Source organism: Haliaeetus albicilla, chromosome 10 (genome assembly GCF_947461875.1).
Source record: "Haliaeetus albicilla chromosome 10, bHalAlb1.1, whole genome shotgun sequence".
NCBI lineage: Eukaryota > Metazoa > Chordata > Aves > Accipitriformes > Accipitridae > Haliaeetus > Haliaeetus albicilla.
The window spans coordinates 26,568,475-26,595,626 of record NC_091492.1 but is presented as its reverse complement, the minus strand read 5'-3'; the positions used below and the strand labels follow the sequence as shown (position 1 = coordinate 26,595,626).

The 27,152-nt window shown below is 59.7% G+C and overlaps 4 protein-coding genes across 4 annotated transcripts; 2 read left to right on the top strand and 2 right to left on the bottom strand.

The window, feature by feature from the left end:
• Positions 1–1,421: 1,421 nt before the first annotated feature.
• LOC138687573 (G patch domain-containing protein 4) lies at positions 1,422–3,891 on the top strand. The gene is made up of 7 exons (XM_069795645.1): positions 1,422–1,566; positions 1,858–1,931; positions 2,021–2,113; positions 2,329–2,436; positions 2,612–2,709; positions 2,824–2,874; positions 3,003–3,891. Exons 1-7 carry the CDS (start codon positions 1,491–1,493, stop codon positions 3,517–3,519), a joined length of 1,017 nt encoding a protein of 338 aa, XP_069651746.1. The 5' UTR covers positions 1,422–1,490; the 3' UTR covers positions 3,520–3,891.
• On the bottom strand, positions 3,854–5,894 carry NAXE (NAD(P)HX epimerase). The gene is made up of 6 exons (XM_069795666.1): positions 5,614–5,894; positions 5,172–5,280; positions 4,972–5,082; positions 4,711–4,824; positions 4,478–4,625; positions 3,854–4,395 (listed from the first exon to the last, which is right to left on the bottom strand). Exons 1-6 carry the CDS (start codon positions 5,877–5,879, stop codon positions 4,193–4,195), a joined length of 951 nt encoding a protein of 316 aa, XP_069651767.1. The 5' UTR covers positions 5,880–5,894; the 3' UTR covers positions 3,854–4,192.
• Positions 5,895–7,366: 1,472 nt separating this feature from the next.
• TTC24 (tetratricopeptide repeat domain 24) lies at positions 7,367–10,051 on the bottom strand. The gene is given in 8 exon segments (XM_069795605.1): positions 7,367–7,502; positions 7,644–7,763; positions 7,881–8,002; positions 8,103–8,231; positions 8,312–8,524; positions 8,604–8,736; positions 8,738–8,859; positions 8,862–10,051. Coding segments are annotated over 8 exon segments (1,494 nt in total). The 5' UTR covers positions 9,439–10,051; the 3' UTR covers positions 7,367–7,424.
• A 610-nt stretch (positions 10,052–10,661) lies between these two features.
• Positions 10,662–26,053, top strand: IQGAP3 (IQ motif containing GTPase activating protein 3). The gene is made up of 38 exons (XM_069795517.1): positions 10,662–10,719; positions 11,206–11,293; positions 11,692–11,848; positions 12,143–12,220; positions 12,436–12,512; positions 12,692–12,759; positions 13,030–13,143; positions 13,523–13,701; positions 14,025–14,112; positions 14,402–14,565; positions 14,779–14,866; positions 15,017–15,180; positions 15,337–15,497; positions 15,711–15,835; positions 16,021–16,184; positions 16,366–16,456; positions 16,570–16,737; positions 16,873–17,015; positions 17,090–17,260; positions 17,576–17,659; positions 17,886–17,957; positions 18,523–18,592; positions 18,979–19,187; positions 19,431–19,583; positions 19,699–19,862; positions 20,003–20,227; positions 20,313–20,453; positions 20,969–21,053; positions 21,328–21,560; positions 21,651–21,783; positions 22,107–22,209; positions 22,368–22,512; positions 22,674–22,761; positions 23,022–23,234; positions 23,367–23,533; positions 23,691–23,792; positions 24,091–24,199; positions 24,518–26,053. The coding sequence occupies exons 1-38, from the start codon at positions 10,695–10,697 to the stop codon at positions 24,629–24,631; spliced, it is 4,923 nt and encodes a 1,640-aa protein (XP_069651618.1). The 5' UTR covers positions 10,662–10,694; the 3' UTR covers positions 24,632–26,053.
• The last annotated feature ends 1,099 nt before the right edge of the window (positions 26,054–27,152 follow it).

Here is a 27,152-nt window from a genome sequence, read left to right as displayed (position 1 = left end):
ACCTGGGGGCTGGTTGCCCGTCCTCCCCATGACTCTCCCAGCTGGCGTCGGCGGAGCAGTGATGTGCAGGAGTTCGTGGCAGCTCTGGGCTGCTCCCGTCTAGCCGGAGCACGGCGTGAGGAGCCGTGCAGGGAGGCTGAGGCATTTGCATGGGGACACTCCCACACGTGCCACCTCTCCGCCAGACCACATCCTTCTCCCGCTTTTGGAAGCACAGCTTGGCAGCAGCAAAGGGAGATCCAGGGGACGTGACACGGGTGCATGTCTCCATCCCTGCGGCGTCACCTGGGCCAGACCCCTGCCCTGGACAGTGGGGCAAGGGATGCCAAAGCGGGGCGTCCCCAGCTCTGCAGGCGCACCCAAGCTCAGGGTGCCTGCAGCTGCCAGCATCTGGGAGTCTTCCAGTGAGACTGGCCTGGCAATAGGCTGGCCTTGGTGACAGCTTTGAGTGGCAGCTGGAGAAGGGACGGAGCTGGGAGGGACAAGGACGCAGCGTGGTGGCTTGGCCTGGCCCAGCTGCATGATGCACCGAGGCGGGGGGAGAGGGGCCACGGCACCGGCTCAGGATCTGGCCCCTGCCCTGGAGAAAAGCAAACAGCCCCCGGCTGCAGGGCCAAGTGCTGTGCCGTGGGTTCTGCTGGGCTTTCTGGCCAGGCACACGCACACGTGTGTGTGCACACACACGCGCTCTCTGAGGCTGCAGAGCCCCCTCTGCCCCTGGCCCACGCGCAGCAGCACCAGCACACGTGCAAAGCAGGTGGCGAGCGGCAGGCATGCATGCCGTGCAACCGCACGGGGAGCAGCGTCTGTGCACGCAACATGCAGGTCGTGGGTACGTGCAGTGCACAGCACCAGTGCGTAAAATGCCGCGTGTGTGTGTGTGTAATGCATGGTGAGCTGCATGTGTGTTCCCAGCTGCTGGGGGGGGTATGTGCAATGCTCAGGTGGTGGGGATGGGTGGGTGCATGTATGTGCACACATCTGTGCGCATGCACGTGTATGTGTGCGTGCGTGCATGCATGTGAGCATGTGCACGTTTGTGTGTGCACGTGTGTACGCGTGTCCATGCGTGCATGTATGTGTGCATGCGTGTACATGCCATGTAGGTGCGTGTGCATGCATGCACGCCTGCGTGCACGTGCACGTGTGTGTGTGTGCATGCGTGTGCACGCACGCCAGCATACGCGTGTGCCTGGTTTTGTATCCGCGTGTGCCCCTGTGCCCGCACACGCGTGTCCGTGCCGCTGTCCGCCCTCCCCCCTCCGTCCCGGACGGGTCCGCCTGTCCGTGCGCGCGCGCCCCCGCCCCGCCCTGGGCGCGTTCCCGGCCACGCCGTGCGCGCATGCGCACAGCCTCCCCTTCCCGGCGGGCCGCGCCGCCATCCGAGCGCGCCTGCGCGTACCCCGGGCCGTGACCTCCGCCCTGCCTGGCCGCCTGCGCAGTCGGCGCTTCCTGTCGGGCAGCAGTGGCGGCTGCCGGGACCCGCCGCCATGAGTGGCCCGGAGCCGCCGGGGCGTGGGATGCGGTTTGCGGAGAGCCAGCTACGGCGGCACGGCTGGCGGCGAGGTGGGGGCCGGCTTGTGGTCCCCCCAGTCCGCGGTCCCGCCATCCCTTGTTCCTCCCCGAGTGCCCCCGGCGGTCCCCAGGCCCCGTCCCCCCGGTCCCTGGCTCTCCCCGGTCTCACAGCCCGTCCCCCGGTCCCCGGCCGTCCCGGAGGAGCAGGGCTCGGCCTCGCCGCCTCCCCCACCACCCCTCCCACTCGGGGTTTCGCAGCAGCCCCAGCCCCCGGTGGCCTGCCCCGGCGGCGGGGGGCTGGGGGGAGCCACTGCGATGAGTGACGGGTGTCCTTGTCCCCAGGGCAGGGGCTGGGGAAGCGGGAGGACGGCATCGCCGAGGCCATCCGGGTGAAGGTGAAGTGCGGCACGGCGGGGGTGAGTGCAGCCCCCCTGCCCGGCGGGGGCTCGGACCCAGCAGCCGCCGCCGGCCGCAGCCATTTCGGTGGCTCCTCTGCACCCCGCAGGTGGGACATGACGCGGCAGAGCCCTTCTCCTTCCACTGGTGGGATCACGTCTTCAACAAGGCGGCTGCCAACATCGCTGTGGAGGCTGGGCAGGTAGGAGGGCTGGGGGGGCTGGGGGGGCTGGGGGGGGGTTGAAGGCAGGGGAGGGCTTTGGGGTCCCCTTTGCACGGCTGCTGTATGTCTCTGCAGCCCCTAACCGCACAGCACCTTGCACGGGTACTGTGGTGGCAGAGAGGTGCTGCTGGAGGGGACGAAGCCCCTCGGACAAAATGCTCCTGAGCCCTTTGTATCTCTTTCTCTCCCCCCAGGATGGCATCTCCTTGAAGACGCTTTCCGAGCAGGGAGTCAGAATCAGCAATAAGAAGCCCCGCAAGGCCAGCAGTGCTGGCAGCATGCTGTATGGCCGCTTTGTGAAGGTAACTGGCCCTAGGGATGTGGCTTGGCGAGCAGCTGGCATCTCTTTGAAGGCTGTTTTGAACTCTGCAACCCTCCTCGCAGTGCAGCCTCCCCAGCCCATCACTGCTGTGGCCCCCAGGGCCCCCTTTTCCTTGTCCCCCTTTCTCGCAGCCCCTCTGCCTCTCTCCTCTGCAGTCAGCCACACTCACAGCACGCGGGGAGGAGTCCACAAAGCTGCCCTCCGGCTCAGAGAGCAGCGAGGAGGAGAAGCTGGACCTCTCTTCGGCCAGGAGGTGAGCCTGGGCAAGCAGCGCATGCCCTGTCCCCAAGATGCAGCAGTGGGGAGGGACAAGGGCTGCGAGGGGGAGCTGATGCTGGGGGTGACGTGTCCTGTCTATGTCCTGCAGGCTGACGGACGAGGAGCTGATGCGAGCGTGTGGGGGCCGCACAGCACACAAGTACGTGGTTGGTGGGGGCTGCATGGTTGGGCTCCCCGCTCCTGGCCGGGGATTTTGAGCAGGCTGGGCTGGGGGCCACATTCCCTGACAGGGAGGTGCCAGACCCCAGCTGCCCACGATCATTGCAGGGGTGCCCGTCATGGCCTGACCATGAGCGCTAAGCTGGCACGCCTGGAGGAGCAGGAGCAAGCCTTCCTGACCACATACCAACACAAGGAGAGGCAGCATGAGCCACCAGAGAGCAGCCACCCAGCAGAGAGGCTGAAAAAACAGGAAAAAAAGAAGAAAAAAAGGAAACAGACTAGGGATGGAGCTGATCCCGAAGTGGTGCAGGGCCAGGAGCCAAGCAGAGAAGAGGAGGCGGCGGGACAGGAAGGGAAGGTTGTGAAGAGGAAGAAGAAGAAGAAGAACCAGGAGCCAAGCAGAGAAAAGGAGGTGGCAGGAGAGGAACGGAAGGCTACAAAGAGGAAGAAGAAGAAGAAGCAGGAGGAGGAGGAGAAAGAAGAGCCAGTTGAGACAGAGAAGAAGGAGGACAAAGAAGAGCCAGCTGAGACAGAGGTACCTCTAAAAGACACAGATGGGCCAGACCAGGCTGGGCACAGCCCCAGGAAGAGGAGGAAGAAAAGGAAGAAGGAGCCGGAATGAGCAAGGGCCAAGGCTGCTGTGCTGCGCAGCTGCCGGTACCACCTGGCTGTGAGGGTCCCAATCCTGCCTGCTGGCACTGGTGCGTGCTCAAGGGTGCTCCAGGCTCTTCCCAGGTGGAGCCCAGTGCCGTGGCCCAGCTGTGTGTTTGCTGCCTGGGGATGCTGGGCTGGGACTAGTTGGTCTGAAGCTGGATCAAGCTTTATTTCTCTCCCTGAGCCTTCCTCCCATCAGAGGTGACCCCAGTTCCCACCAGGCCCTGGGGCAGGCACCCATTTGCTGTGGGTCTGTTGCAGAGGGACACAAGGGGACAGACAGCACAGAGTATTGAAATATATTTTTCAAGGGCATGAATAAATCTTTATTGCAATGAAACTATCCTGAAGTGCAAGATATGTAGCAGACCCCGGGATCCTGGATCGTGTGTACATCTAGAACCACTCAGATTAGGTAGCAACCCCAAACAGAGCCTGCCTGGCAGCTGCTCCATCGGTCACAAGCTCCTGGGGGCTTTGGTCTGCAGTGAACGTCAATCCTGCTGGCAGAGCTGGGCAGGACTGCAGCCCAGTGAGGTGCTGAGCATCCTCCTAGCGGAGAGCTGTGGCTTTGACAGAATTGGGCCCTGATCTGTGCCGAAGCCTAGCCTAGCACCCCAAGCCCCTGCTGAGCCCCAGCCCTAGGTCAGCTGCAGGACACAGTCTGTCTCGGGGTACGGTGGCAGGTTTAAAGTGTATTTCTCCTGGAGCGCGGCAGGCACAAACCTGCCCCCGAGGAAGTGGTAGCGGCCGGCAAAATGCATTGCTGCCTTCTTGGGTGCCGTGAGGGAGATGAGCATGTCGGGCTGGAGACCGTCTGCCTTCCCCTTCTCCACATCCCAGCCTGCAACAAGCCCCGAGGCCAGGCTAGAGCCAGGAAGACCCCCGCCAGGCACCTCCCTCCACTAGGTCCAGCTCTTACTCACCCGAGGGAATGTCGATGCTGGCGATGGGCACTGTGATGCGCTCAAGGGTGCTGAGGATGCTACCGAAGGGCTCTCGCACTGCCCCCTTGAAGCTGAACCCGAAAATTGCATCCACCACCAGGCCATAGAGCTCATCGATGAGTGCAGCCTGTGGCAAGGGAGGCAGTGGGTGAAAAACAGCCCCGGGCATGGCTCCGAGGGCAGCTGCTCCGTAGCCAGGGACTGCTTCTCACCTCGGCTGGGAATTCGGGGAGGAAGGGGATGTCCATCTTCTGGCACTGGGTGGTTAAACCTTCAAAGAGGGGCTTGTTGGGGCGTTTGGGGTAATACACGGTTGGCTGGTAGCCCTGGAAGAGCAGAAGGGACCTGAATGGTGCTCTGGCACCAGGAGAAGCCAGAGAAGCAAGAACCCCAAAGCTTGTGGGTACGAGGGTGTGCAGGGACGGGCATCCTCCCTAGGGGGGAGCATGCAGCTGCCTGCACAAGAGACTCACAAACATTTTCAGGTGTCGGGCGCAGACCAAGCCATCGCCGCCGTTGTTGCCTGGCCCGCACACCACCAGCACGGCAGGCTGGCTGGTGGTGAAGGAGCTGGGTGGGTAGGCCTGGTGTGGGGCAAGAAGCGTAGGGTTACGCTGGGAAAGCGGGACACCCCCCCCACCCCAGGACCACCACCTGCCTCTTGTACGCCCACCTTGGCAATGGCGGTGGCACAGCTCAGCCCTGCCAGCTCCATCAGCTGATCCACGCTGAACTTGTACTCCGTGAAGAGCTCCTGGTCGATGGCCTGGGCCTCGTCCTGCCTGGGGAGGGAGGATGGCACCCCTGGGGGCATTAAAACCCGGCGAGACCCCGGCTCTAGGGGGTGTGTGTGGGGGTTCAGGGCCAGCCAGGGGGGGCAGCTATGATCCCCTTGACTTTGCATAGTGCCAGCAAGCGGGTGGGAGTGGGGGGATAGGGACAGGGACAGTGTCCAGCTCCCCGCGCTGAGCCCCCCCCGTGCACCACTGCACCCCCCTGTGCCCTTCCCGACCCCTCTCCCCCGTTAACGCCCCCGCACCCTCTACCACCCTCCGGACGCCCCTGCAATTTTCGCCTCCCCCGGGGTCCCCGCACGTCCCCTCCGCAGCCATTACCCGAGGAAGCGGAGCCCCCGCGGGCCGGACCCCGCGTTAGGCCCGTGCATGGCGCGGTGGGGACGGCACCGCTCTCGGTCCCGGTCCCAGCTCCGGTCCCAGCCCCGGTTCGGGCAGCGTCCCCCCGCCCGAACCCCTGCCGCTACCAGCAGCCCCAGGCCCAGCAGCGCCCGCGGTCCCGGCATGCGGCGGGAGCGGCTCGGCTCGGCTCGGCTCGGTACGGAGCAGGCGCGGAGGCAGGGGCGGCCCCGGGGCGGAGCGCCCATCCCCGCGGCGCGGGGCGGTGCCGGGTTCGGAGCCCCCGGGTCCTCGAGAGCCGCCCCCTCCCCCCCCCCCCCCCCCACGGCGGACCCCCGGCCCCAACACGGGAAGGAGGACGGCAAAGGAGCGGATTCAAACCCGTGTTGGCTCCGGGAACGGGCTCCCACCGGCAGCTCGGCTCTACCCCGGTGGGGGGGACGCGCGGTCCACGCCGGGGTCCTGCTGCCCGGGCCGCCCCCCCACCCCCAACGTGGGAAGCGGTCATCGTCCCGGTGTCCTCCACCGTCACACGAGGCTGCAGATGAGGGACAGCATCCTGCTCCCTGCGCGGCACCGGCAGCTGGCGGTGGTGATGGCGGGGCTGCGGGGTGGTGAGGGCACAGAGGCGTTATGGGGTGTGGGGGGGTCCGGTGGGATGCAGAATTGGGGGGGATTTCATACAGGGGTACTTGAATCCACCCTCAGATCTGCTGCCCATCTGTAAGGCTGGGGTTTGGGGCTGGCTCCAAGGTGCCAAAATCCCGAGCCCCAGTGATTTTGGGCTTGGGGACACGGCCGTCGCGAGGAGCTGGGGTGTCCCAGGCCCTGCCGGGGGGGTCTCCGTCCCTGATCCCTCCCCTTAGGGGACACCCTGGAGCCCAGACCTCCTGCCTGCTCCCTCACCCGCTCCTCCAGTGCATCACCTACTGCTCCGGGGACCTCAGCTGGAGGGTTTGGCAGTCACAATGCCCTGTGAAAACCACAGCCTTCGGCTCGCTGGGGAAGCAAAGCTCCAGTTGTGTTTGGTACTCACCTGGCCAGAGGCTGCCGTGGCACAGCAGGGCTGGGCAGGGGTAGGTGATGGTCAAGTTACTGGGAGCAAAGTGGAGATGGCTCATGGGGAGGTGATGGAGAGCACCTGTGTGACAAACTCTCCCCTACCACATCATTACCGAACCCTACCCAAATTCCAGCTTCAGTTACCCCAAAGGCACTCCCCAGAATTACACATCTTTTAAAATCTCTGGATTTTCACCTTTAATCACGAGAAGTCCCTGGGGTGATGCCACTCGCTGCATTATGTTTGCTGCTACTGCAAGGGTATTTGGGTGCAAGGAGCTGTATCGGTGTGCCTCCCCCTCGCCCACCCACCTGTTAGCATGGGGCTGACTGTGATACCCTGGAGCCGTTCTGGGACCATCCTCATCCTTCGCAGAGATGTCCAGGTGTCTGTGTGGGTTGCGGAGCTCCGGCGCAGGGCCATCAGTCAGGGTGACTCCTCTGCCTCCAGGGAGGAAAGGCAGATAGGCAGGAGTCCCGTACTAGCCCATGCCGAAGCCTTGGCTCTGGCAGAAATAGGCTGTATGGCTGAAGCAAGTTGCCTGGGTTTTTGTTTGCACTCTCTTATCTGAACAGCCGGGACGTGCCCGCGGCACAAGCACATACAGCTCGTCCCCAGGCTGGGCTTTCCCCCCACAGGACCTGGGGTCGGAGAAAGGAAGATTTATCTCATGGGGGATGCTGGGAACTCATCCACAGAGGAAGGAGGGATATGATGGCAGCTTTCCTACTCATGCCTTGCTCCCCCGGAGCCGTGTCCTGCTGGCGTGGGGCAGCGTGGAGCAAAACCGCAGCTGGCCGGGTTCCTGCTAGGATGGAGGGATGGCCTGGGGTTTACATGTGCGTGTCCCTCTGCCCACCAAACCCTGGTGCCTCGCTCCACCAACAGCCATCTGGGGTGTCAGTCCCCAGCACCCCGATCTGCCCCACGCCCCCAGGGTGATGCTTACTGGGGCTGGGGTGGGCACCCAGCCACCCCCACAGGAGAGGCGGCCATGGAGGCAGAGCTGGTGCTGGATGGCATTGGTGAGCTTGTGCACAATCCGCTCGTGGGCAGCTCTGGGGGTGTCCTGCAGAGGAGACAGCCCACGTGGGTTCAGCCAAGTGGGTCTGTCCCTAGGGCTGGGGCAGTCACCCTGTGATGCATGGGAGGGTCCAGCCTCGGGGCTTTCCCTGGTGTGCCTTACCTGGCAGTGGGAAAGCAAAGTCAGGGCCTCCTTGCAGTGCCCGATGGCTTTCTGGGGGTCTCCCAGGTGGAAGCAGGCTACTCCCAGTCCCTCGCATGCTTGCCACTGCCCCTGCATATCCCCTGGGAGGTGAAGGGCAGCATCAGTGCTGGCCCAGCACATCGCAGCCCAGGTCCCAGGGAGGGAGCATCACAGGGACGATTTGCCTGTGCCTCCCCTTACCCGAGTCCCGGAAGGCTTGCAAGGCGTGCAGGTAGTTCTCTGTGGCAGCCTCGTGGTTCCTGAGCCGGCTGCAGGTATACGCCAGGTTACCAAAGCACTGCCCCTGCGCCCTCCGGTTCCCTAAAGCACCTGGAATTGGAAACATGGGGCTCCATCCTGAGCCGGCACACCAGGCAAAGCCGAGAGCAAGAGATACTGGTGCGACCTACTGTGCAGTGCCGCCACTCGCCGGTGCCAGCCCAGCATTGTGCCAAAGCTGCACAGGGCGTTGTGGGCAGCACCCGGGTTCTGCAGCAGCGCAGCCTCCCTGCACCGGTCCAGCTTGCCACCACAGAGGACAAGGGCCCGCTCAAAGCTCTTGGCAGCCAGGGAGAAGATGCGGAGTTGGGAGTAGCCAAGGCTGATGTCATTGTAGAGTTTCCCTGTGGGACAGAGAGGAAAAGCTGGGTGCGGGCGCTGCTCCCCAGGGGACCGAGAGGAGAGGATGCGGCACAGCATTACCTTGCAGGGCTGGGTTGGGGATGCTCTCACAGAGCGAGCGGCACTGGGTGAGAACGCCCACGATCTCCGTCGCCCTGAACCGTTGGCTCAGCAGCATGGAGCCGCTTGCCCTGCTCGGAGCCGCTCGCCCTGCTCAGAGCCACCGCGGCAGCCTCGGGGCTTGCAGCCACCGCATAGGTCCGCGCGGCATCCAGAAAGCAACGCACGGCTCAGGCTGGGTCCCGCATCCCCAGGTAGCAGCAGCCCATCTGTACGCAGGTCCTGCTCGGCTGCCAGCCTGCACCGCGTGGTCATGGCTGATGGCTTTGTCAAAATACTCCAGAGCCTTCAGAAAGTCCCAGAGCCCTTCATGAGCCGCCCCAATATTGAAATAAAGGTCCCCCAAGTGCTCCCTGCTTTCCCCCTCTGAGGGCTGGGACTGAAGGAGGAACTCAAGGCCCCTTTTGGGCTTCCCGGTCTCCACACAGGCAACCCCCAGGTTGAAGGCACAAGCCCTGCGGAGCTGGGGGCTCGCCGTACCCCTAGAGAGGAGAAGCGCCTTCCTGAAGCACCCCACTGCCTCCTGTGCGTCACCCAGCACCAGCGCCCGGCGCCTGGCTCGCATGAGCCCCTTGATCTCGGCTGCCTGCCCCGTTCCCTCATCCCCTCCCTCCTGAGCATCTTCCCTGGTCTCGGGCTTCTCCTTCCCTTTCTTCCAGCTCTTCTTCTGGATGGCGGGGGCTGCGGGGACTGCGGGCTGGGCTCCTGGGTTAGCAGCCTCCTCGGAAGCCATGGGCAGGGTGAGTGACCTGCCGGCAAGAGAGAGAAAGACACAGCAGGCAGCCTGAGCCGGCATGGTCCTGGGATTTCTTGAAATGAGCAGCGTTATTTTATATAATTAAAAAAAAATAACTTAGGCCTTGTAGCCTGTTTGCGGCTAAAGTTTCAGGGGGGAAAAAGGCCTTTTCATGGAGGACCCCAGCGCAGTTTCTGCACTTGGTGCCTGCCTCCCGCAAACCTTTGTGGCTGCTAGAGAGGAAGGGGGGGGTCACTGAGGGAGGAGGGGGACACACACACCGCAGCACAGGGTGGGCATTCCTAGGGTCTCTTTTTGAGAGGCAGAATAACTCGTTGCACACGCTTACTGTTTGCTCTTTAGGTGCAAAGGGTGCTGAGATCGTGGAGGGGAGGGACGGGGCATCACCACCGCTTGCAGCCACACCGCTGCTGCAAACCACTGCTCACCACTGCTCTCCGGACTGGGAAGGAGGGTGTCCCAAGGGCCTCCGAGTCCCGCTGGGGCTGGGCTGCCTGGAAAGCCACCCGGAGCGGGTCGCAGCCTCCCTGGGGCGATGGACGCCGGTGCCTGGGCCCTGGTGCCGGAACAGCTTCTGAGCACCAAGAAAACATCAGGGTCGTGGGTGGCACACGCAAACTAGGACAAAGCCAGCTCTCCTCCGGGGAGGGCACATTCCTGCAATGGCCCGGCTGGCTCCGGTTTCATCTCTGTCACTGGCACGGTGTAAGGTGCCATGGTAACCTGGTTCAGCCAGAGCCAGCCATGTGCTGGGTGGCACAACCGGCCCCTCGCCGTCCCGGCGAGCTCGTGGCAGGCACCGCGGAGTTGGTTAATGGGGGGGCGCGTTCGTGGTTCGGGAGCAGATTGATGTATGGGCACGGCGCGGCGAGGGTGAAGGGCACCCCGGGGCCGGCCGGTACATCCCGGGGTTCCCCCAACAGCCCCCGCCTGGCCCAGCCCGGGTGGGCAGACGCCGGTGGGGCCCGGGTGGGCTGACAGCCGGGTGCCCCTGGTGTGTGCAGGTCCCCTCTGCCACTCCGGGCTGCGTCCCCCGTGGGTGGGTTGATCTCTGGGTGTGCCCGCACCCCAGGATGACCCCTGCACCCGTGGGCTCCCCCCGCACCCCGGATCGCGCTGATCTCCGTGCGCTCGCCGGGCCCGGCCCCGCCCGCCCCCAGCCCCCGGTGCCCCCAGCCCCCGGTGCCCCCAGCCCCCGGTGCCGTTACCGGACTACATCTCCCGGCGGCCCTTGCGCGGCCTCACGTGAGCGGCGGGAGATTCAAATCGCGGGTGGAACCGCCGCGGCCGCAGCCATGGAGGGAGTGGGGCTGGTGCAGCGTGAGTGACCGGGCCTTGGGGGGCGGGGGCAGCCAGCAATGGGGGGGCGCAGGGAGGTCTGGGGGTGCGGGGGGATGGGGGACAGTGGTGGGGCCCTAGGCACCTGGGGACCAGCTGGACGGGACATGTTTTGAGGAATATGTCTGGTGGGGTGCTGCTGGGTGCCACCCAGCAGTCGTGGGTGCCTCCAGCCCCAGCGGCATGAAAGGACCCCGGACCTGCAGCTGTGACCCCCCCAGGTGTTGGCTCTGGGTGCTGGCTATGGCCGTTACTTTGGGGGAAAAAGGGAAATTGGAAACTTTCCTCCAATTGCCAGAAGGGCCTGGCCGGTGTCACCATCATCGCCACCCACACGAGGGCCGTGGGAGGCACAGGCAGGCTGCTGTGCCAAAAACCTGCCTTAATTTGGGTGGTGATGGGTGCTTAAAAAAGTGCCCCCTCCCCCCGAATAGCGGGGTTTGACGGGGTGCCCCTGTTGCTGCCCAGATGAGCGCCTCACCGCAGATGAGATGGATGAGCAGAGGAGACAGAACGTCGCCTACCAGTATCTGTGTCACTTGGAGGAAGCCAAGCGGTGGGGCTGGACTTGGGGAGCCACTCTGCCTCGAGCTCAAATTTTTTGGGGGAAAAGGAATGCAAGGGGGGGAAAGGGGATAAGACCCAGGGGATCTGAGTGGGGGGAGGCTGCAAAATCCTGCCTGCTCCTGGTGCTTTCTGGCCCTTCAAAAGTGGTTTTGGGGTAGGTTGGGGGTGGGGGGGCACTCAGCCATGCTGTTGCACCCAAACTGAGAAACACCTGTCTGCTAAACCCTGCTGCAAAGGGGTGGGGGCTGACCTCTCCCTGCCAGGGAGGGATTTATGGGGATGGGGAGGGTGTGTGTGCGTCTTCTTTAGGTGCCCCTTTTCCTGTCTGGAAGGGGTCTGGGTGGGAATACTGGGCGTCTGCAACGTGCCCCATGTCTACCCTGCCAGCTGGATGGAGGCCTGCCTGAGTGAGGAGCTGCCCCCTCTCATAGAGCTGGAGGAGACCCTGCGCAACGGGGTCGTCCTTGCCAAGCTGGGCCACTGCTTTGCCCCCACTGTGGTCCCTCTGAAGAAGATCTATGACTGTGAGCAGACACAGTACAAGGTAAGACTGCAGCACCGGGGGTTGCGTTCCTGAAGGTGTAGCCCAAAACTTGTAGGAACCTTTCCATCACTGGTGAATGCAAAGTGAAGGAGGGTCATACTCATTGCAGTCATTAAGGGACAATTTAACAGAGTACGGCTGCAAACGGGATCTGAGCTGCGCTTCCCTGGGGGTGCCACAGGATTTGACTCTCTTTTTAACTTCATGCCCTGGCTGGGTGGGTTTGGGGGAGAGCGGGACCCCAGGGATGGGAGAAGGTGGGATTCAGCCTGACCGCAGCTTCCTCTCTTCCAGGCAGCCGGGCTTCACTTTCGGCACACGGATAACATCAACTACTGGCGTGATGCCATGAGCCATGTGGGGCTTCCCTCGGTAACGTCCTCCCTCTGCTCTCCCTGGGCCAAGGGACGCACTGGCCTTTCCCCTTGTGGCAGCACGGGGGCTGCACGCCACCAGCTTGACTCACTGGGGGACTGCTGGTGTTGCAGGGGGGGCTTCATCTCTGTCCCCCCCCACCCTTGGACACCATCCTCCCCATGGACCATCTTTGTGCCATTTCCACCAGAGCTCTCTTATCTTGTCGGCAGATTTTCCACCCGGAGACCACCGACATCTATGACAAGAAGAACATGCCCCGGGTGGTCTACTGCATCCATGCGCTCAGGTGGGTGTCCCTGGCCTGGCCCCAGGGCCAAAACTGTTGTCATGTTCATGTTCATGCTCATGAGCCCTTTGGTGGTGCCACCCCCAGGGCTGGGGCGACAGCCTCAGGTGTTGCAGAAACGTCGGGAGGGAGAAGCAAGTGACAGCACGGTCATGGCATGTGTCTGCCTTGTCTTTCAGCTTGTACCTCTTCAAGCTAGGGCTGGCTCCTCAGATCCAGGACTTGTACGGGAAATTGGACTTCACAGGTATGGCGCTGTGCGGGGGAACCTGGGCTGGGGGCTGGCAAGGGAGGTTTGCTAACAATGCTCTCAGATCCCTGCAGTTGGAGGGATGTGGGGAATGAAGACCTTGGGCGAGCTTTTCCAAAGCTGCCTTGGTGATGCTTACCCCAGTGTGGGTGTTTTCTGTACCACTCTGGTTTGGCAGGGGAGTGGGGGGCTCTGCTGGCTGCCCACGCTCCAGTGCTGGACCACGGTGCTGGTGCTGAGCAGTGATGCCTCTGTGCTCTGCTCTAGAGGAGGAAATCAACAACATGAAGCGGGAGCTGGAGAAGTACGGCCTGCAGCTGCCTGCCTTCAGCAAGATCGGGGGCATTTTGGCCAATGAGCTCTCAGTGGACGAAGCAGCAGGTGATGGGTGCCCCTGCGGGGAGAGGTGCTGTGCATCAGCTTGTAGCAGGATCTTGGCTCAGCCCCTGAACATCAAATCTAGGGCCAGCAAACTAAGAGAAGCTCTGAGAGATGCTCTCCTTCAGACCCGTGCATGGCTGCAAGGGTTGGCACAGCCCCTTCCCAGCCAGCAGCACCAGGGGTTTTGCATTAGCTGGGCTTGCTGTAGAGACATGGAGACTTTCTGGGCACTGGAGACTGTACCTTCCTCTTTGAGAAGCTGGGGTTCCCACCATCGTGCGTGGCACAGCTTGTCCCACTGCATGCAGGGATATAGGGGATGGTTCATTGCAGCCCTCCATGCTCTGTCTCACCTACATCCTTCCCGCTTCACTTCTAGTCCATGCTGCGGTGCTGGCAATCAACGAAGCGGTGGATCGAGGAGTGGTGGCACAGACAATGATGGCCCTCCGCAACCCCAGCGCGATGCTTCTCGACCTGCGTGAGGTGCTGTCTGGTGCCTACCAGGAGGTGCTCCACCGGGCAAAGCTGGAGAAGGGCAGCAATGCCAGGAACAGGGTGAGGAGGGCATGGGTGGTCCTGGGAAGGCTGGGAGAGGAGCAGCCAGCCCCTTCACTGATGTGGTGGTGGGTGCTTCCAGTTGGAGGGGTCCCTCTTGGTTGGAGACTGTCCCCAAGCTTGGCAGGTAAAGCACAGCCTGGGAGCCCTTGTGCTGATCGGAAGATGGAGGGAAAGTGGTGGAGAAATGATTCTACTTTGGGGACTGGTTGACCCAGGGCTTGGGATTGGGAAAGGAGCCCAGGCATCTGCAGGGGACCCCTGCTGTGTGCTGTTGGAGTGCTCTTGTGCAGAAAGCTCAGGGTGGGGGGGTCCCTCTCCAGTACCTGCAGGTCATCCCCGAGGGTGAAGATATCTATGACCGGTGTCTGACCCAGGCTGAAATCCAAGGGAACATCAACAAAGTGAATGGTGAGCAAAGCTGTGGCTTCCCTCCTGGGGGGTCTCCAGAGTTTATCGGTGTGACCATGGTACCCCAGGCAGCAGGGGAGAGCCTCCCTGGGGTGGTGGGCATAGCAGAAAGGAGTTGTCTGCTCAGGCCAGCTTCAGACCACGCGGGGAGCAGGGCTGGGTGTGCATTTCCAAGGACAAATTAAAATTATTGGTATGCAGGCTTCAATTGTAGCTCCCTTTGCTCCCTGGAGTTGTGGGATGATTTACCTGCTCACCTTCTCTGGGTGTGAACTGGCCTCTCTCCTAGTGCATGGAGCTCTGGAGGAGGTGGACGATGCCCTGGAGAGACAGGACGCGCTGGCGCTGTACCGTGCACTGCAGGACCCCATCCTGACCCTGCGCTGCCTCCAGCGGGACAACCTTGACCGCTACTTGGAGCAGCTCAGCATGGACCGGCAGCAGAAGGCGCTGGTAAAGGCTGGCAGGAGCCTGCAGGCGCGGGGTATCCATGCTGGGGTGGCACCCCAGGACTGCAATGGTCCCCAGGAGGAGGGGGCTTCCCCCCTGGGAAGGGGTTTGCTCTGTGGATCAGCAGCTTTCTGCAAGGGGTCTGAGCGTGGCTGCTCTGTCAGCACAAGCAGGTTCTGGTGTGACACCAGAAGCCCCTCTTTCTGCCCGCTGCAGGAGCTGGGCTACATGGACCTGCTGGAGCAGGAGGAGTTGGAGGCAGGAATCCTCATGGTGAACAAGAAGGGCGAGGAGGAGCAAGCCAGTGAGTGGCTGGGGTCAACATGTTGCTTGCAGCAGGTTTTGCTGCCTGGTGCATCCCCTGCTGGCAGCTTGGCCAAGTGCTCCAGGGGAGATGGGGCATGGTCGCCTCCTGCAACCCACCCGTGCCAGCTCACCCTGGTCTTTCCCTCAGTGCTGCGGGCTGTCAGCCGGATCAACGCGGCCATCCGTCGAGGGATGCCGGCCAAAACATTGGAAGTGCTGATGGACCCTGCAGCGCAGCTGCCTCATGTGTACCCGCTCGCTGCACCCCTGTACCAGTGCCAGCTGGCACTGCTGCAGCATCAGCACCCAAGGGTGAGAGATCTCCTGGGGATGGGCTCTGGGTCCAATCGGCATTGGGGGGATCTGTGCCTCTGCTAGGATGGAGGGGAGCTTCCCCTGTGCCTGAGGGTGCTGCTGGGGCTGGAGATGGGGGTATAGGGAGTCAGTGTCTCTGCTTGCCCTGTGCAGGGTGAGCTGGTGCAGGAGGAGCTGTTCGTGGCTGTGGAGATGCTTTCGGCTGTGGCACTGGTTAACCAAGCCTTGGATGCTGGGGACCCCGACGGGCTCTGGAGCAGCCTCGTCAGCTCTGCCCTGGGCCTCTCGGGTGTCGAGGATGCAAATGCGCAGCGGTAAGGAGACAGTCTCTGCGTTTGGGATTGGTGATGTGGAGCAATCTCTTGGCAGGGGATGGACAGGGGGCCTGGGCTTTGCATGGGCTTGTTTCACCAGCCTCCCTGCCCTGTGCCTTACCTTTTCCCCTTTGAAAAGCAAGGCAGCTGGTTCTGGCAGGTGCTGTTACTGCTTAAAATGCACTGAGCTGTTGCCCTGTGTCTCTCCTGCAGGTATTTTGAGGACTTACTGCAGTTGAAAGGCCAATCTAGGGAAGCAGGAGAGGAGTTCCTGAGCTGGAATGACATTCAGGACAGCGTGAATGACACCAATTCATCAGTGCGAGATGAAAACGACCGTGAGTCCTGCCCACGTGGGGTTTGGTCAAGCAGGGGATTCTGCAAACTTCCCTGGAGGGAGGTTGCAATGGAAGCTGAGCCCTAATGAGGCACTAGAGAACCTCATGCTACCCTGGGCTGTGGCTCTGCTGGGTGCCCAGAGCACTGGGGGAGCTGAACCGTGTGTCCCTTCCCTCCCATGCAGGAGTTCTTGCTGTCCGGCTGATCAATGAGGCGCTGGTGCAGGCGGACCCTGAGAAGACGCTGGCGGCTTTGCTGCTGCCGGCAGCCGCCCTGCCTGACATCACCCTCCCAACTGCTCGGCACTACCACGATGTCCTGGCCCGGGCACGAAGGCTGAAAGCCCAGGTAGGGTGGCATGCCCCCCTTGGCAGCGTGGCATCCCCCCCGGCAGCATGGCAGCTTGCAAAGCAGAAGGTGCTTGAGGGGTGATGCAGTGCAAGACCAGTGTGGCTGAAGCTCTCGGGGGGGGGGGGCGCTTCTCAGCTCACTAGACCCCATCTCTGCCCTGTCTCCCCCTGCCTCGCAGGCCACAGAGGATGATGGAGCTGTGCTTTGGTGGGAAGAGATCCAGGAAGGGGTCTGCAAGGCCAACCAGGACACGGTGGCAGCCAGGAGGAGTGAGTGCTCTCCCCAGAGTGGGTGCTGGGTGCTGGCCCTGCCAGCCAGCGGGCTGCTGTGGAAGGCGGGGGGGGGGAGAAGGGGCTCATGTGAGCCCCTTCTGCTCCCGCAGTGGCTCTGGGCACCGCTGCCATCAACCAGGCCATCAAGGAGGGGAAGGCAGCGCAGACCCTGCGGGTGCTGCGCAACCCCGATGTGGCCCTGTGTGGTGTGGTGAGTGCCTGCGCCGTGGCGTACCAGGAGCAGCTCGCGGCTCTGATGGCCACCAAGAGACAAGCAGGTAAAAGCTTGGGGGCTGCCAAGACTTCCACCCCCACCCCCCCCACCCACCCAGGACCCTGGAGTGCATGCCTGCCCAAGCCATTTCAGGGGGGAGCAGCACCCCCCAGAAGCACCTCTCTGTCTTGGGCTGCAGGGAGTGTGAAGCCATGCTGGATCCGACACAGGCTGATAGACGGTGCTGAGTACTACCTGAACCTGCAGACCTTCGAGGGCAGCTGGCAGCACCCACATGACGGTGGCCTCAACACCACGCACCTGAGCCGGGAGGAGATCCAGGTACGGGGAGGATGGGGCTTGGTGGGTGCTGGTGGCATCGCTGGGGCTGACGCTGGTGCATCGTGTCCTCACAGTTGGTTGTCACCCGAGTGACCGTTGCACATGACCAGGAGTGCCTGTGGGCGTCCAATGTTGCCTTCGTGGTGCGGCTGCAGGCTCGGCTGCGGGGCTTCCTTGTCCGCCGGGAGTTTGCGGCACAACGGCACATCCTGCGGGAGCAGTGGCCAGCTGCTATCAGGATCCAGGTGACGTAGCCAGAATCCATCTCATCTCTGTGTGGGGGGCATGCAAACTATGGGTGGCTGCTTGTAGCATTCTCCAGCAGGTCCAGGGAGGACCAGTGCTTGCTGGTCTGTACGTTTAGCAGCCAGGACGCACCCAAGGTACTGCAGAGGATGGTACAGGGCTTGTTTTCTCACAGCAGTTGCTTTGGGTGCTGGTTTCCTCTCTTTTCCCATGCTGTGTTACCCTCTTTTCTTGTGTGCTCTTTGAAAAACCAACTGGACATTGTAGTGACCTTGCACAGATCTCAGTAGCTAGTTGTCTTTTCTCATGCCCAGGCTTGTTGGAGAGGGCACAAACAGCGCAGAGCTTACCTGGAGAGACTGCGCTACCTGCAAGCCAATGCAGATGCTGCGATAAAGGTTTGGAAGACTCTTCCTTCAACCTTTGCTCCCAGTACGGAGGCAGCTGGGGGGGAAATAAGGCAGCTGGACCAGGACACAGCTGGGCAGCATGTGAGGGGGTGGGGGGAGCTTGGGCTGGGGAAGAATGTCTTGCAAAACTCCCCATGGTTTTTCCCCCTTTCCACCCATTTGCTTTGCCCAAGTGAGTCCTTCCAGTATCCAATTGCTTGAACATCTCTCCTAGATCCAGGCAGGTGTGAGGATGTGGCAGGCTCGGAGAAAGTACCAGGAGAGGCTCTGCTACTTCAGGCAGAATGTGAGTGATGGGATGAGGAGTAAGGCAGCTCCTGGGAGCATGTCACCATCTGTGGGGATGGAAGGGGATGATTCTGAGCATGCAGTTGGATCTCTGCCCCCGACTGCTCATGGCGCAGCTGGAGGGAGAAACTGGTGCATCCTTGCCGGGGGACAGATGGGAAGAAAAAGGTGCCTGGTGGGTCTAGAAGCTAAGCTATCAGGCTCTATAAAGTGTGAGGAGAGAAAAAACTCCAGTTCCATCAAAAACCAACAAGGACTTCAAGATGCCCATTAGAGGGGAAGGAAATTTGGGGGAAAGGGGTGTGTCAGCTGTGGGAAGTGAAGCTGAGCCTCTGGAGTTGCTGCAGCATGTGAAATACAGCAAGCAAAAGGGAAGTGACTGCTAAGGAGAGTGAAATCCTGAAATCCCTCGCTGGGTTGTGGAGACCTGCCTCATCCTGGGCATTGGCAGATTCCCAGCAGTGGGAGCAGGCAGCTGGGTGCCTGTCCAGCTCTCCTCCACTCCCTGCATGTTTCAGGCATGCTGTGGGAAACATCCCCCACCCCCTTGTTTGTCTTGGCAGATTAAAGCTGTAATTAAAATCCAGGCTTTTGTGCGAGCTAACAAGGCCCGTGGGGATTACAGAATGCTGGGTAAGTGCCTGCTCGTCTCTTTTCTGAAGTGGTTATAATTAATTGGGAAGGGGACTCTGCCTCCTCCCTCGTTGGCCCTGCACAGTGGGGAGGCAGTGGCAGGCTGGCCACCAGTGTCCATGTGGCAGAGGCTTGGTGGCCCCTTGGCAGCAGCTAGAGCAGCCCTGGGGCTGCTCTTGCTGCCCCTCTGCTCCCAAAGGCTTCCCGGGCAGGTGTTGCAGAGTATGGCACCATCTTGTCCTGGGTCCTGGTGTTGCAAGAAGGTGCTTTTTTTGGGAAGAGGATGGGGTGCCTTGGTGAGGTGCTGGGGATCTGAGGGTCCACGGTGGGGGCAGCTGCTCAGTCTTCCCCATGAGTGTTCATGGCAGCGCCATGCCTTGCTGCAGTCCATGCTAAGAGCCCACCGCTGAGCATCGTCCGGCGCTTCATCCACTTGCTGGAGCAGAGCCAGCAAGACTTCTGGGAGGAGTCGGAGGTGCTGCGGCTGCAGGAGGAGGTGGTGAAGAGGATCCGTGCCAGCCAGCAGTTGGAGAGTGACCTGGACCTCATGGACATCAAGATTGGGCTGCTGGTCAAGAACAGGATCACGCTGCAGGTGGGGAGTGTGGCAGCGGGGGAAGGACCTTGGCCACCTTATGTGGCTTTGCTGCAGCGCTCGAGCTGTGTGGCCAGCATGGAGCTGGTCCTCCCCTCCTTGGCATCACAGCTTGTACTTCTCTCCGCTTCGCTTTTGAAGCGGTTGAAGGGGTTGGGGAGCGTTGAGGTGCCTCTGGCTCCCTTTCCCCAGAGCTTGCTGGCAGTCACCAACACTTCTCTCTCCTTGCCTGCGCGGCTCCAGGAGGTGGTCTCCCACTGCAAGAAGCTGACCAAGAAGAACAAGGAGCAGCTTTTGGAGATGATGTCCATAGACAAGCAGAAGGGGCTCAAGTCGCTCAGCAAGGAGAAGCGGCAGAAGCTGGAGGCATACCAGCATCTCTTCTACCTACTGCAGGTGGGGCTGGTGGGGGCCTGCTGTGTCCACTGCAGCTGGGGGAGCAGTGCAGGGACCCTGGCCCCCCGTCACCCCGTGACACTTGGGGTTAGCTTGGTGTTCCTCTTCCCTACAGACCCAGCCTGTGTACTTGGCCAGGCTGATCTTCCAGATGCCACAGAACAAGTCCACTAAATTCATGGAGTCGGTGATCTTTACACTTTACAACTATGCATCCAACCCACGGGAGGCTTACCTGCTGCTCCAGCTCTTCAAAGCAGCACTGCAGGAGGAGATCAGGTGGGTGGCCTTGTTTGGGGACAGGTTTGGGAAAATGCTGAACCAGGGGCAGTTATCTCCTCTGGCTGTTGCCTCCTGCATTGGAGAACAAACACATTGGTCCATCCCCTTCATCCCATCTGTCCTGTCTCTCTCCCCAGGTCCAAGGTGGACCACATCCATGACATCCTGACGGGGAATGCCACGGTGATCCGGATGGTGGTCAGCTTCTACCGCAACACGCGTGGGCAGAATGCCCTGCGGCAGATCCTGGGTGGCCCGGTACAGGAGGTTCTGCAGGACAAGACCCTCAGCATCCGCACCAACCCCGTGGACATCTACAAGGCATGGATCAACCAGACTGAGTCGCAGAGTGGGCAGAAAAGGTCAGGCCCTGGGCAAGGAGGCTTAGCCCGACCACAGGGTGATGGGCGTTGGGAGGGTGATGGGGACATTGTCTTCTGTTCACAGCAAGCTCCCATACGAGGTCAGCCCTGAGCAGGCTCTCAGCCACCCCGAGGTCCAAAGGCGGCTGGATATTTCTATCTGCAACCTCCTCACGGTGACAGACAAGTTCATCTCTGCCATCACCTCTTCTGTAGACAAGATCCCGTATGTATCTCGATGGTTTGTATGCACATCCCTGCAGTGCTGTTGGCTTGAAGGTAGCTTCAGTAAGGCCTTAGAAAGGGAGAATGGGTGATGGGGGGCTTCTTGGCTCCTTAGCTGCTGCAGGACTGAGTTACTGCACTGTCAACAAGAGGAAATCCAAATGCCAGTGGGTGCTGCTGCTTCTGCTCCTCCAGCAACACCCTAGTGGGCTGGCTCTTCTTGCTACTCCATTTCTGAGCACTTTACTACTGGTGTTGAGGTGTCTGCAGGTAAGAAGCTGAGCTTTGTGGTAATCTTGGAGGATGAAGGCTTTCTCCAGGGATGTCTGGGCTGGCAGCAGGGTAGGAGAGGGAGCTGAAGGATGCTGCAGCTGCCAGCCCCTCCTATGCACATGTCCATTGCCCCAAGGCTGGGGGCTTGCCACCTCTTCAGTGATGGGTAGTAGGGATGGGGCAGCGTGGCCAAGCCTGGTGCTGCCTTGCATGCTGACAGACCTCTCCCTGCCCTCTCCTCAGCTATGGGATGCGCTACGTGGCCAAAATCCTGAGGACATCCTTGGCTGAGAAATTCCCCAAGGCCTCGGTGGAGGAGATTGACAAGGTACCCCTGGGCTTGGGGGTCTGCATGGCTTGATGGGGTTTAACTGTGTGTGCATGTGAAGGGCCAGGATCCCTCTACAGAAGGTCAGGTCCTCTTGAGTTAAAAATACCTTGAAGTCAACATTTTCCTTGAGTCACTAAGTCAACATTTCCTTGAGCCTTTGGGAGGGTCCCACTGAGCAGTGCAAGGACAAAACAGCCTTACCTGCTGAGCTACCACCTCCTTGGGTACCAGCCCATGTGCTCCCCAACACCCAGCTTCTCTTGTGCCCTAGATCGTGGGGAACCTGCTCTACTACCGCTTCATGAATCCGGCAGTGGTGGCCCCTGATGGCTTTGATATTGTGGACATCTCAGCCGGGATGACCCTGCATCCCGACCACCGTCGCAGCCTGGGCTCCATTGCCAAAGTGCTGCAGCATGCAGCTGCCCACAAGGCCTTTGATGGGGAGAATGCTCATCTCTGCGGGCTGAACCAGTACCTGGAGGACACCCACAACAAGTTCAGGTTGGCACCAGGATGGCATTGGGAGTGGGAGGGGGCTCCAGGCCAGTGGCAGGTTTTTTGGGGGCTGACCAAAGAGGTCCTTCTCTGCAGGAGGTTCATATCTGCTGCTTGCTGCGTCCCAGAGCCAGAAGAGAGGTTTAATGTGGATGAGTACTCTGATATGGTGGCAGTGGCCAAACCAGTTATCTACATCACAGTGGGGGAACTCATCAACACGCACAAAGTAAGGGCATAAAACTCGTCTGCAGACAGGCAGGCTCCATTTCTTCTGCTCCCACCTCCTGGGCTTTCTGCTGCATTTCATCACAATCCTGTATCCCATCACCAGCACAGCTCCTCCTGGCCTTTTTTTTTTCTTTTCATTTTTTAAGCAAGAAAATAATCCAGATTTTCTGCTGGTTCTCTGCTGCTTCTCCTTCCCTGAACTTCATAACTTTGCAGTCCTCTCTCAGGTGCAGAGGGCATTGCATCGTTCCTGACCAGCTTTCTCTCCCTGTTTCTTTGCATGCCCCTTTGCTACTGACTCTCCTCCCTTGCACCATCCAGCTCCTGCTGGAGCACCAGGACACCATCGCGCCGCACCATGGAGACCCCCTGCATGAGCTTCTGGAAGATCTTGATGAGCTTCCTACAGTCCAGTCCCTTGTTGGTAGGTAGAGCTCTGGGGCCTACCACCCATCCCAGCAAGAGGAGGATGGAGATGGGGATGCTTTTCTTGCATGAAGCTCTAGCTGGATTGCTTTGGGCATGGGGAATTCAGCCCTCCTGAGCCCACCATGGCTACTCGGGCTCTCTGTGCCCTCACAGGGGAGAGTGTTCCCAGCCCGGTGGACAGCAGTGCCGAGCAGGTGCTCTCCCAGCTCAGCAAAATGGAGATCTCCCTCACCCTCACTGGTAAGCTGGTGCCGGTGGCCAGCAGCGAGGAGAGTGACGTGAGGAGCTTGCTGCTGAGGTGAGGATGGGCTCTGCAGACTTCAGGGGAGCTTTCTGGGGGTTGGGATGCTCAAGGAGGGCGGGCAAGAAACCCTTGGGAGGCAACTAAATAATGTGCTGCTCTGGGGGAGGAGGGTGATAGTCCGGAGCAGACACCTGACCTCTCCCTCTGGTCTCTAGCACCAAGCAGATGCTGGTGGATGTGATCCAGTCCCAGGCAGGAGACTGCCTCCCAGAGATCCTGTGGACTCAGGCCTCGGAGCATGAGGTGGGATGTGTGAGGCTGCTGCTGGGTATGAGCTAAAAAACTTCTTGGGGAAATGGCAAACAAGCCCTCAGCAAAAAGCTGCCCTGTTCCTCTCAAAGGCTTGGCTCTAGCAGTGGCTGGGCTCTGTTTTTCAGAGAAAGCATGTGCTTTGGGCCCGGAGAGAGACATATCAAAGTGTGTGTCTGAGGGGGGGTCGATTGCTCCATCTCCTCGTGTTCCATTCCAACCACATGCCAGGCTTACCACCTTCTTCTCCCCAGGAAGCCTCCCATGACCATCTCATGCACAGGCGAGCGCTGCAGGATGCCCAGACCCCTGCTAAGCTGAAACGCAACCGCTCCCTGGCTGCTAACAGCCAGCTGTCCATGGAAGAGAAGAAGCGCAAGATCATCCGCAACCTGTGGCGCTTGGAGAGCTTGGGGCTCGTGGACTCTGCCCATCAGTACCAGGAGCTCATCAACGAACTGGCCAAGGTGTGCTTGGGGGTTGGGGGAGACTGAGTTAGGAGGTCACCTCTCTAAACCCACCTGAGATCCCACTGTGGTGCTTCGATAAAGCTCAGAACAAGTTATATCGGCTTTCTTGTGCGGCTTTGTTTTCTCCAGGATATCCGCAACCAGAGGCGTTACCGGCAGCACCGCAAAGGGGAGGTCCTGAAGCTGAGACAGACCCTGGAGGGCCTCAATGCCAAGACCTTGTTTTACGAGGAGCAAATTGATTATTACAACCAGTACATCAAGACCTGCCTTGACAACCTGGCAGCCAGCAACAAGTATGTTTCCTTACAAAAATCCAATAATTAAAAAAAAAAAAAAAAATTTTTTTCTTTAATTGCTATTTGGATGTTTTGAATCCTGGAGATGTTGGAGGTCCAAGGGGTCACATGTGGCTGGAGACAAGCTCTGAGCGTGTGGTCCCTTCTTTTCAAGGATCAGTGGGAAGAACAAGAAGCTGCAGTCACTGCACTACACGGCGGCCCGGCTGTTTGAGAAGGGCGTGCTGCTGGAGATTGAGGACTTGCCGCTCAGCCAGTACGTAGCCCCTGGTCCGTGGGATGAGCTATTGCAGCACAAAGCCTGGGCAGGTAGAGGAAAATAGCCTGGGAGGAGGGTGCATGTGGGCCCACCATCATCCCCCCAAGGATGGGGTGAGTTGTTTCAGGTATTACCAGGAGAACATGGGAGAGTTGGGATTTGGAGGGGGCAGGTTTTGGGCTGTGGGTCTGGCCTTGTGTGTACCGAAGGGGTTGTGGTGGGTGGGTGACCTGCCCCTTGGTCGCATTTAAAGCCGTGAGGCCCCTTTTGGTAGTAAGCAACTCTTTCACTTCAGGTTCAGGAATGTGATTTTTGACATCATCCCCTGTGAGGAATCGGGCAGGTTCCAGGTGAAAGCTAAATTCATGGGGATTGACATGGAGCGGTTCCAGCTGCACTACCAGGTGGGGAACTCATCCTGGGGCTGCCAGTGCCCTAGTGAAGCCAGGGCAGCCTGGGGGTGCAGGGGGTAGACGGTGTCCCCACACCTGGCTGGTTTTGGGAGGGGAGAGGGGGATGACTCAGAGCCCATGGGGAGCCCTGCCCCAAGCTGGGGACAGCCTCGCCATGCATTTCCCTGCTGCATGTCCTGATGCAAACCCAGCTCTGTCCTGGCTCCCCTCTTCCCAGGGGATGTTGCAGGTGGGTGCCAAGGGTGGGACAGTCCCCTTCTCTGGCTGGACACATGGGGCTGGCAGTGGTGACAGTCACCTCTCCTGTAGGACCTGCTGCAGCTGCAATACGAGGGTGTAGCCGTCATGAAGATGTTTGATAAAGCCAAGGTCAATGTCAACCTGCTCATTTTCCTCCTCAACAAGAAGTTCTTCAAGAAGTAACAGGAAGGGGGTGGGGTGGGGAAGGCTGTGAGGGGGGGTGATGCAAACCTGCCAAAGAGAAACTTTGGGGTTGGTGGTCCTGGGGCAGCATGTCCCTGTGGCGGGGAAAGCTGCTGCTTGCAATGAAGCTTTCCTGCCTGGATGCAGCGTGCCTGAGCATCCGTAGCCAACGGTGTCTGGCTGGGGAGAGCAGAGGGCTCAGAGCTCAGCCCTAGCCCTGGGCAACCTGAAATCAGTGTTGCCTGGAGGCCGGCTTGGGAGCCTTCTGCTCCTGCAGCTTGTGCTGGCGTGAGCTGGTACCCAGCCCTCCCCGCAGGAAGGATGCAGCTGCTGCAGCTTTTGCTGCATGCATAGCTTTTAAAATCTAGTGTTTGTGGGTATTTTGGCTGTTTAGTTCCTGTGTTGCTAACAGCTGGCTGCTCAAGGATGCTATGGCTTTCTGGACACTACACATGTTTTTAGTGATGAAATAAAGGTATTTTAATGTTTTTTTTTTCTTCCTCCCACTAAAGATGGGGAAATGTCAGAATAAGACTTTATATGGGTGTAGGGAGAGAGGAAGAATATAGAGGCAATAACTACTTGTGAAGACACCCACGGGCTGCTCTCTAGTAAGTCAAGGTGCAATAGGAGAATTTTGTTTTTTAAAAATAAATTTCGCTGCCTGTTTTCCAGCCAGGCTAGGGGCAGAAATAGAAGAGGGTGGCCTAGAGTCACTGCTGTCCTGGGGCTGCCTTGGGGGACAGGAGCAGGGCCCTCCCCTCTCCTCTGGACCATACTGATGCCTGGCAGGTGGTGTGGAGCAACCCCAAGCCATTTCCTCAGCCGGGCTGGTTGGCTGCTGTGTCCCATGTTGATTTTGCTCTGATGTTTAATTAGTTTTAAAATGTGGCATAATGACCGAGTTTGTCCGTGGCTGCTTTTAAAGCACTTTCTCCTTCATGTAAGCTCCAGCCCATTCCACATGATGGGAAAGTTGCTGGTAGCGGTCCCAAGCCTCCTCCCAGCCCTGTCTCCTTCAGGCACAGGAGCAGCAGGTCTCAAACCTGCTCTGCAAAGGACCTTTTTGGGGGGGATCTGAATGGGAGTCTCCATTGCTGCTTCGGTAACTGCCTTAGCACCTTGAGGTGGCTCAATGGTACCCTGCTATATTGGCATCTAGGGTGTGCGTCTGTCTTGTCTTTGGAAAGTGATGTTTGTTTGTGAGGTTTTTATGTATTTTTTCTTTCCCTTCTGTCATATAAAAGCTGCAAGCATTTACCCCTCCACTGTGTATGTGCTGCATCCCAGCTGTGCTGCCTTTGCTCATTTATTCTTAATAAATATGTATAAGAAAATACAGAATTGCTCTGGATGATCATTTTTCCTTAAACCAGTTCTGTGGTCCTTACTTATCTCTCCTCTCACTTGCTGGGTGCTTTCAGGCTTGTGCCATTTCCTACAGCACCCTGTCCCCGAAGCAGGGTGCCCCCTTGGCTTATGGCAATGGGAATCATTGCCACGTTAGACAGGAACTGGCTCCCTTGAAGCAGCGCTGAGTCAGACGCTGAGGCATTGACTCAGCTCTTGCACAGGGAATTTAGGCCACTTTCAGACACACTTAATTCTTAAATAAATACTATGATTACATCTCACAAAGACTATGATTATATCTCTGCAGGGATGAATTGGGATCAAACTGCAGCACTTTTCCAGTTTTAAAATAGGACTGGGCTGCAGTTAACCTGTTGGGTGTTGCACCATCAGCAGGGACATGATCCCTGGGAGTTGCTGCTGCCTGTTACCCATTACTACTTTTTTTTTTTTTTCCTTCTGGCTACTGTATTCGTTTTTTTCCTTCCTTGTCTTCAGAGGAAGAAGCTGCTGTGCATCCCTGGCTGTGGCTTGGTGTGGTTTGTTTGCCACCAGCCACCTCCTACAGCAGCCATTGGCTTTGCAGGAACAGCATTTGACACCCTGAAACCATTTCTTTGTGATATTTTGGGGATGGAGGGGGAGCCTGATCTACAAGGCTCTGCATAATGATAATAATCCCCAGCTCTTCGTTTGATGCAAAGCATGTGCTTGTCTCAGCCCAGGCTGGAGGGGACTTGCTGTTGCTGTGGAAAAGGTGATTTTTGCCTCCTGGAAAGCTGTGCAGCGGCCAGCCACAACTCGGAAATTGGGTGCTGGCTCTTGCCTCCTGCCCCCACGTTTTGAAGAGGAGGTTGGAGGGGAAAATTCAGCCCTGGAAATACCAAAGGAGGCCTGTCAGCTGGCTTGGGCTGAGAGATTTCCCAAGGCAGCTCCACTAGATGTCATTGCAAGCTGGGGGAAAGCGTCATGGCCGTGGCCAGTGGGAGCCCAGGCACCAGCCATGGGTGCTGTGCAATGCTGCACGCTGTGGGTGCTCCGAGCACCCCATAGCATCGCAGGTACCAGCAGCCTCTCCTGCCGCGCAGTCCTGGATGTGACCGTGCTGCAAACAGCCGTGGTGTAGCACCAGCTGGAGGGATGGATCGGTCACACCAATCCCAGGGTG

Coding starts and splice junctions, on each gene's coding strand:
- LOC138687573 (XM_069795645.1), top strand. CDS start 1,491: ATGAGTGGCCCGGAGCCGCCGGGGCGTGGGATGCGGTTTGCGGAGAGC. Junction 1,932..2,020: donor TGAAGTGCGGCACGGCGGGG/GTGAGTGCAGCC, acceptor TGCACCCCGCAG/GTGGGACATGACGCGGCAGA. Junction 2,437..2,611: donor TGTATGGCCGCTTTGTGAAG/GTAACTGGCCCT, acceptor TCTCCTCTGCAG/TCAGCCACACTCACAGCACG.
- IQGAP3 (XM_069795517.1), top strand. CDS start 10,695: ATGGAGGGAGTGGGGCTGGTGCAGC. Junction 15,498..15,710: donor GAGGATGCAAATGCGCAGCG/GTAAGGAGACAG, acceptor TCTCTCCTGCAG/GTATTTTGAGGACTTACTGC. Junction 16,457..16,569: donor CACGGTGGCAGCCAGGAGGA/GTGAGTGCTCTC, acceptor CTGCTCCCGCAG/TGGCTCTGGGCACCGCTGCC.
- NAXE (XM_069795666.1), bottom strand. CDS start 5,879: ATGGGCGCTCCGCCCCGGGGCCGCCCCTGCCTCCGCGCCTGCTCCGTA. Junction 4,825..4,971: donor CCCGACACCTGAAAATGTTT/GTGAGTCTCTTG, acceptor CTGCTCTTCCAG/GGCTACCAGCCAACCGTGTA. Junction 4,626..4,710: donor TCCCCGAATTCCCAGCCGAG/GTGAGAAGCAGT, acceptor CCCTTGCCACAG/GCTGCACTCATCGATGAGCT.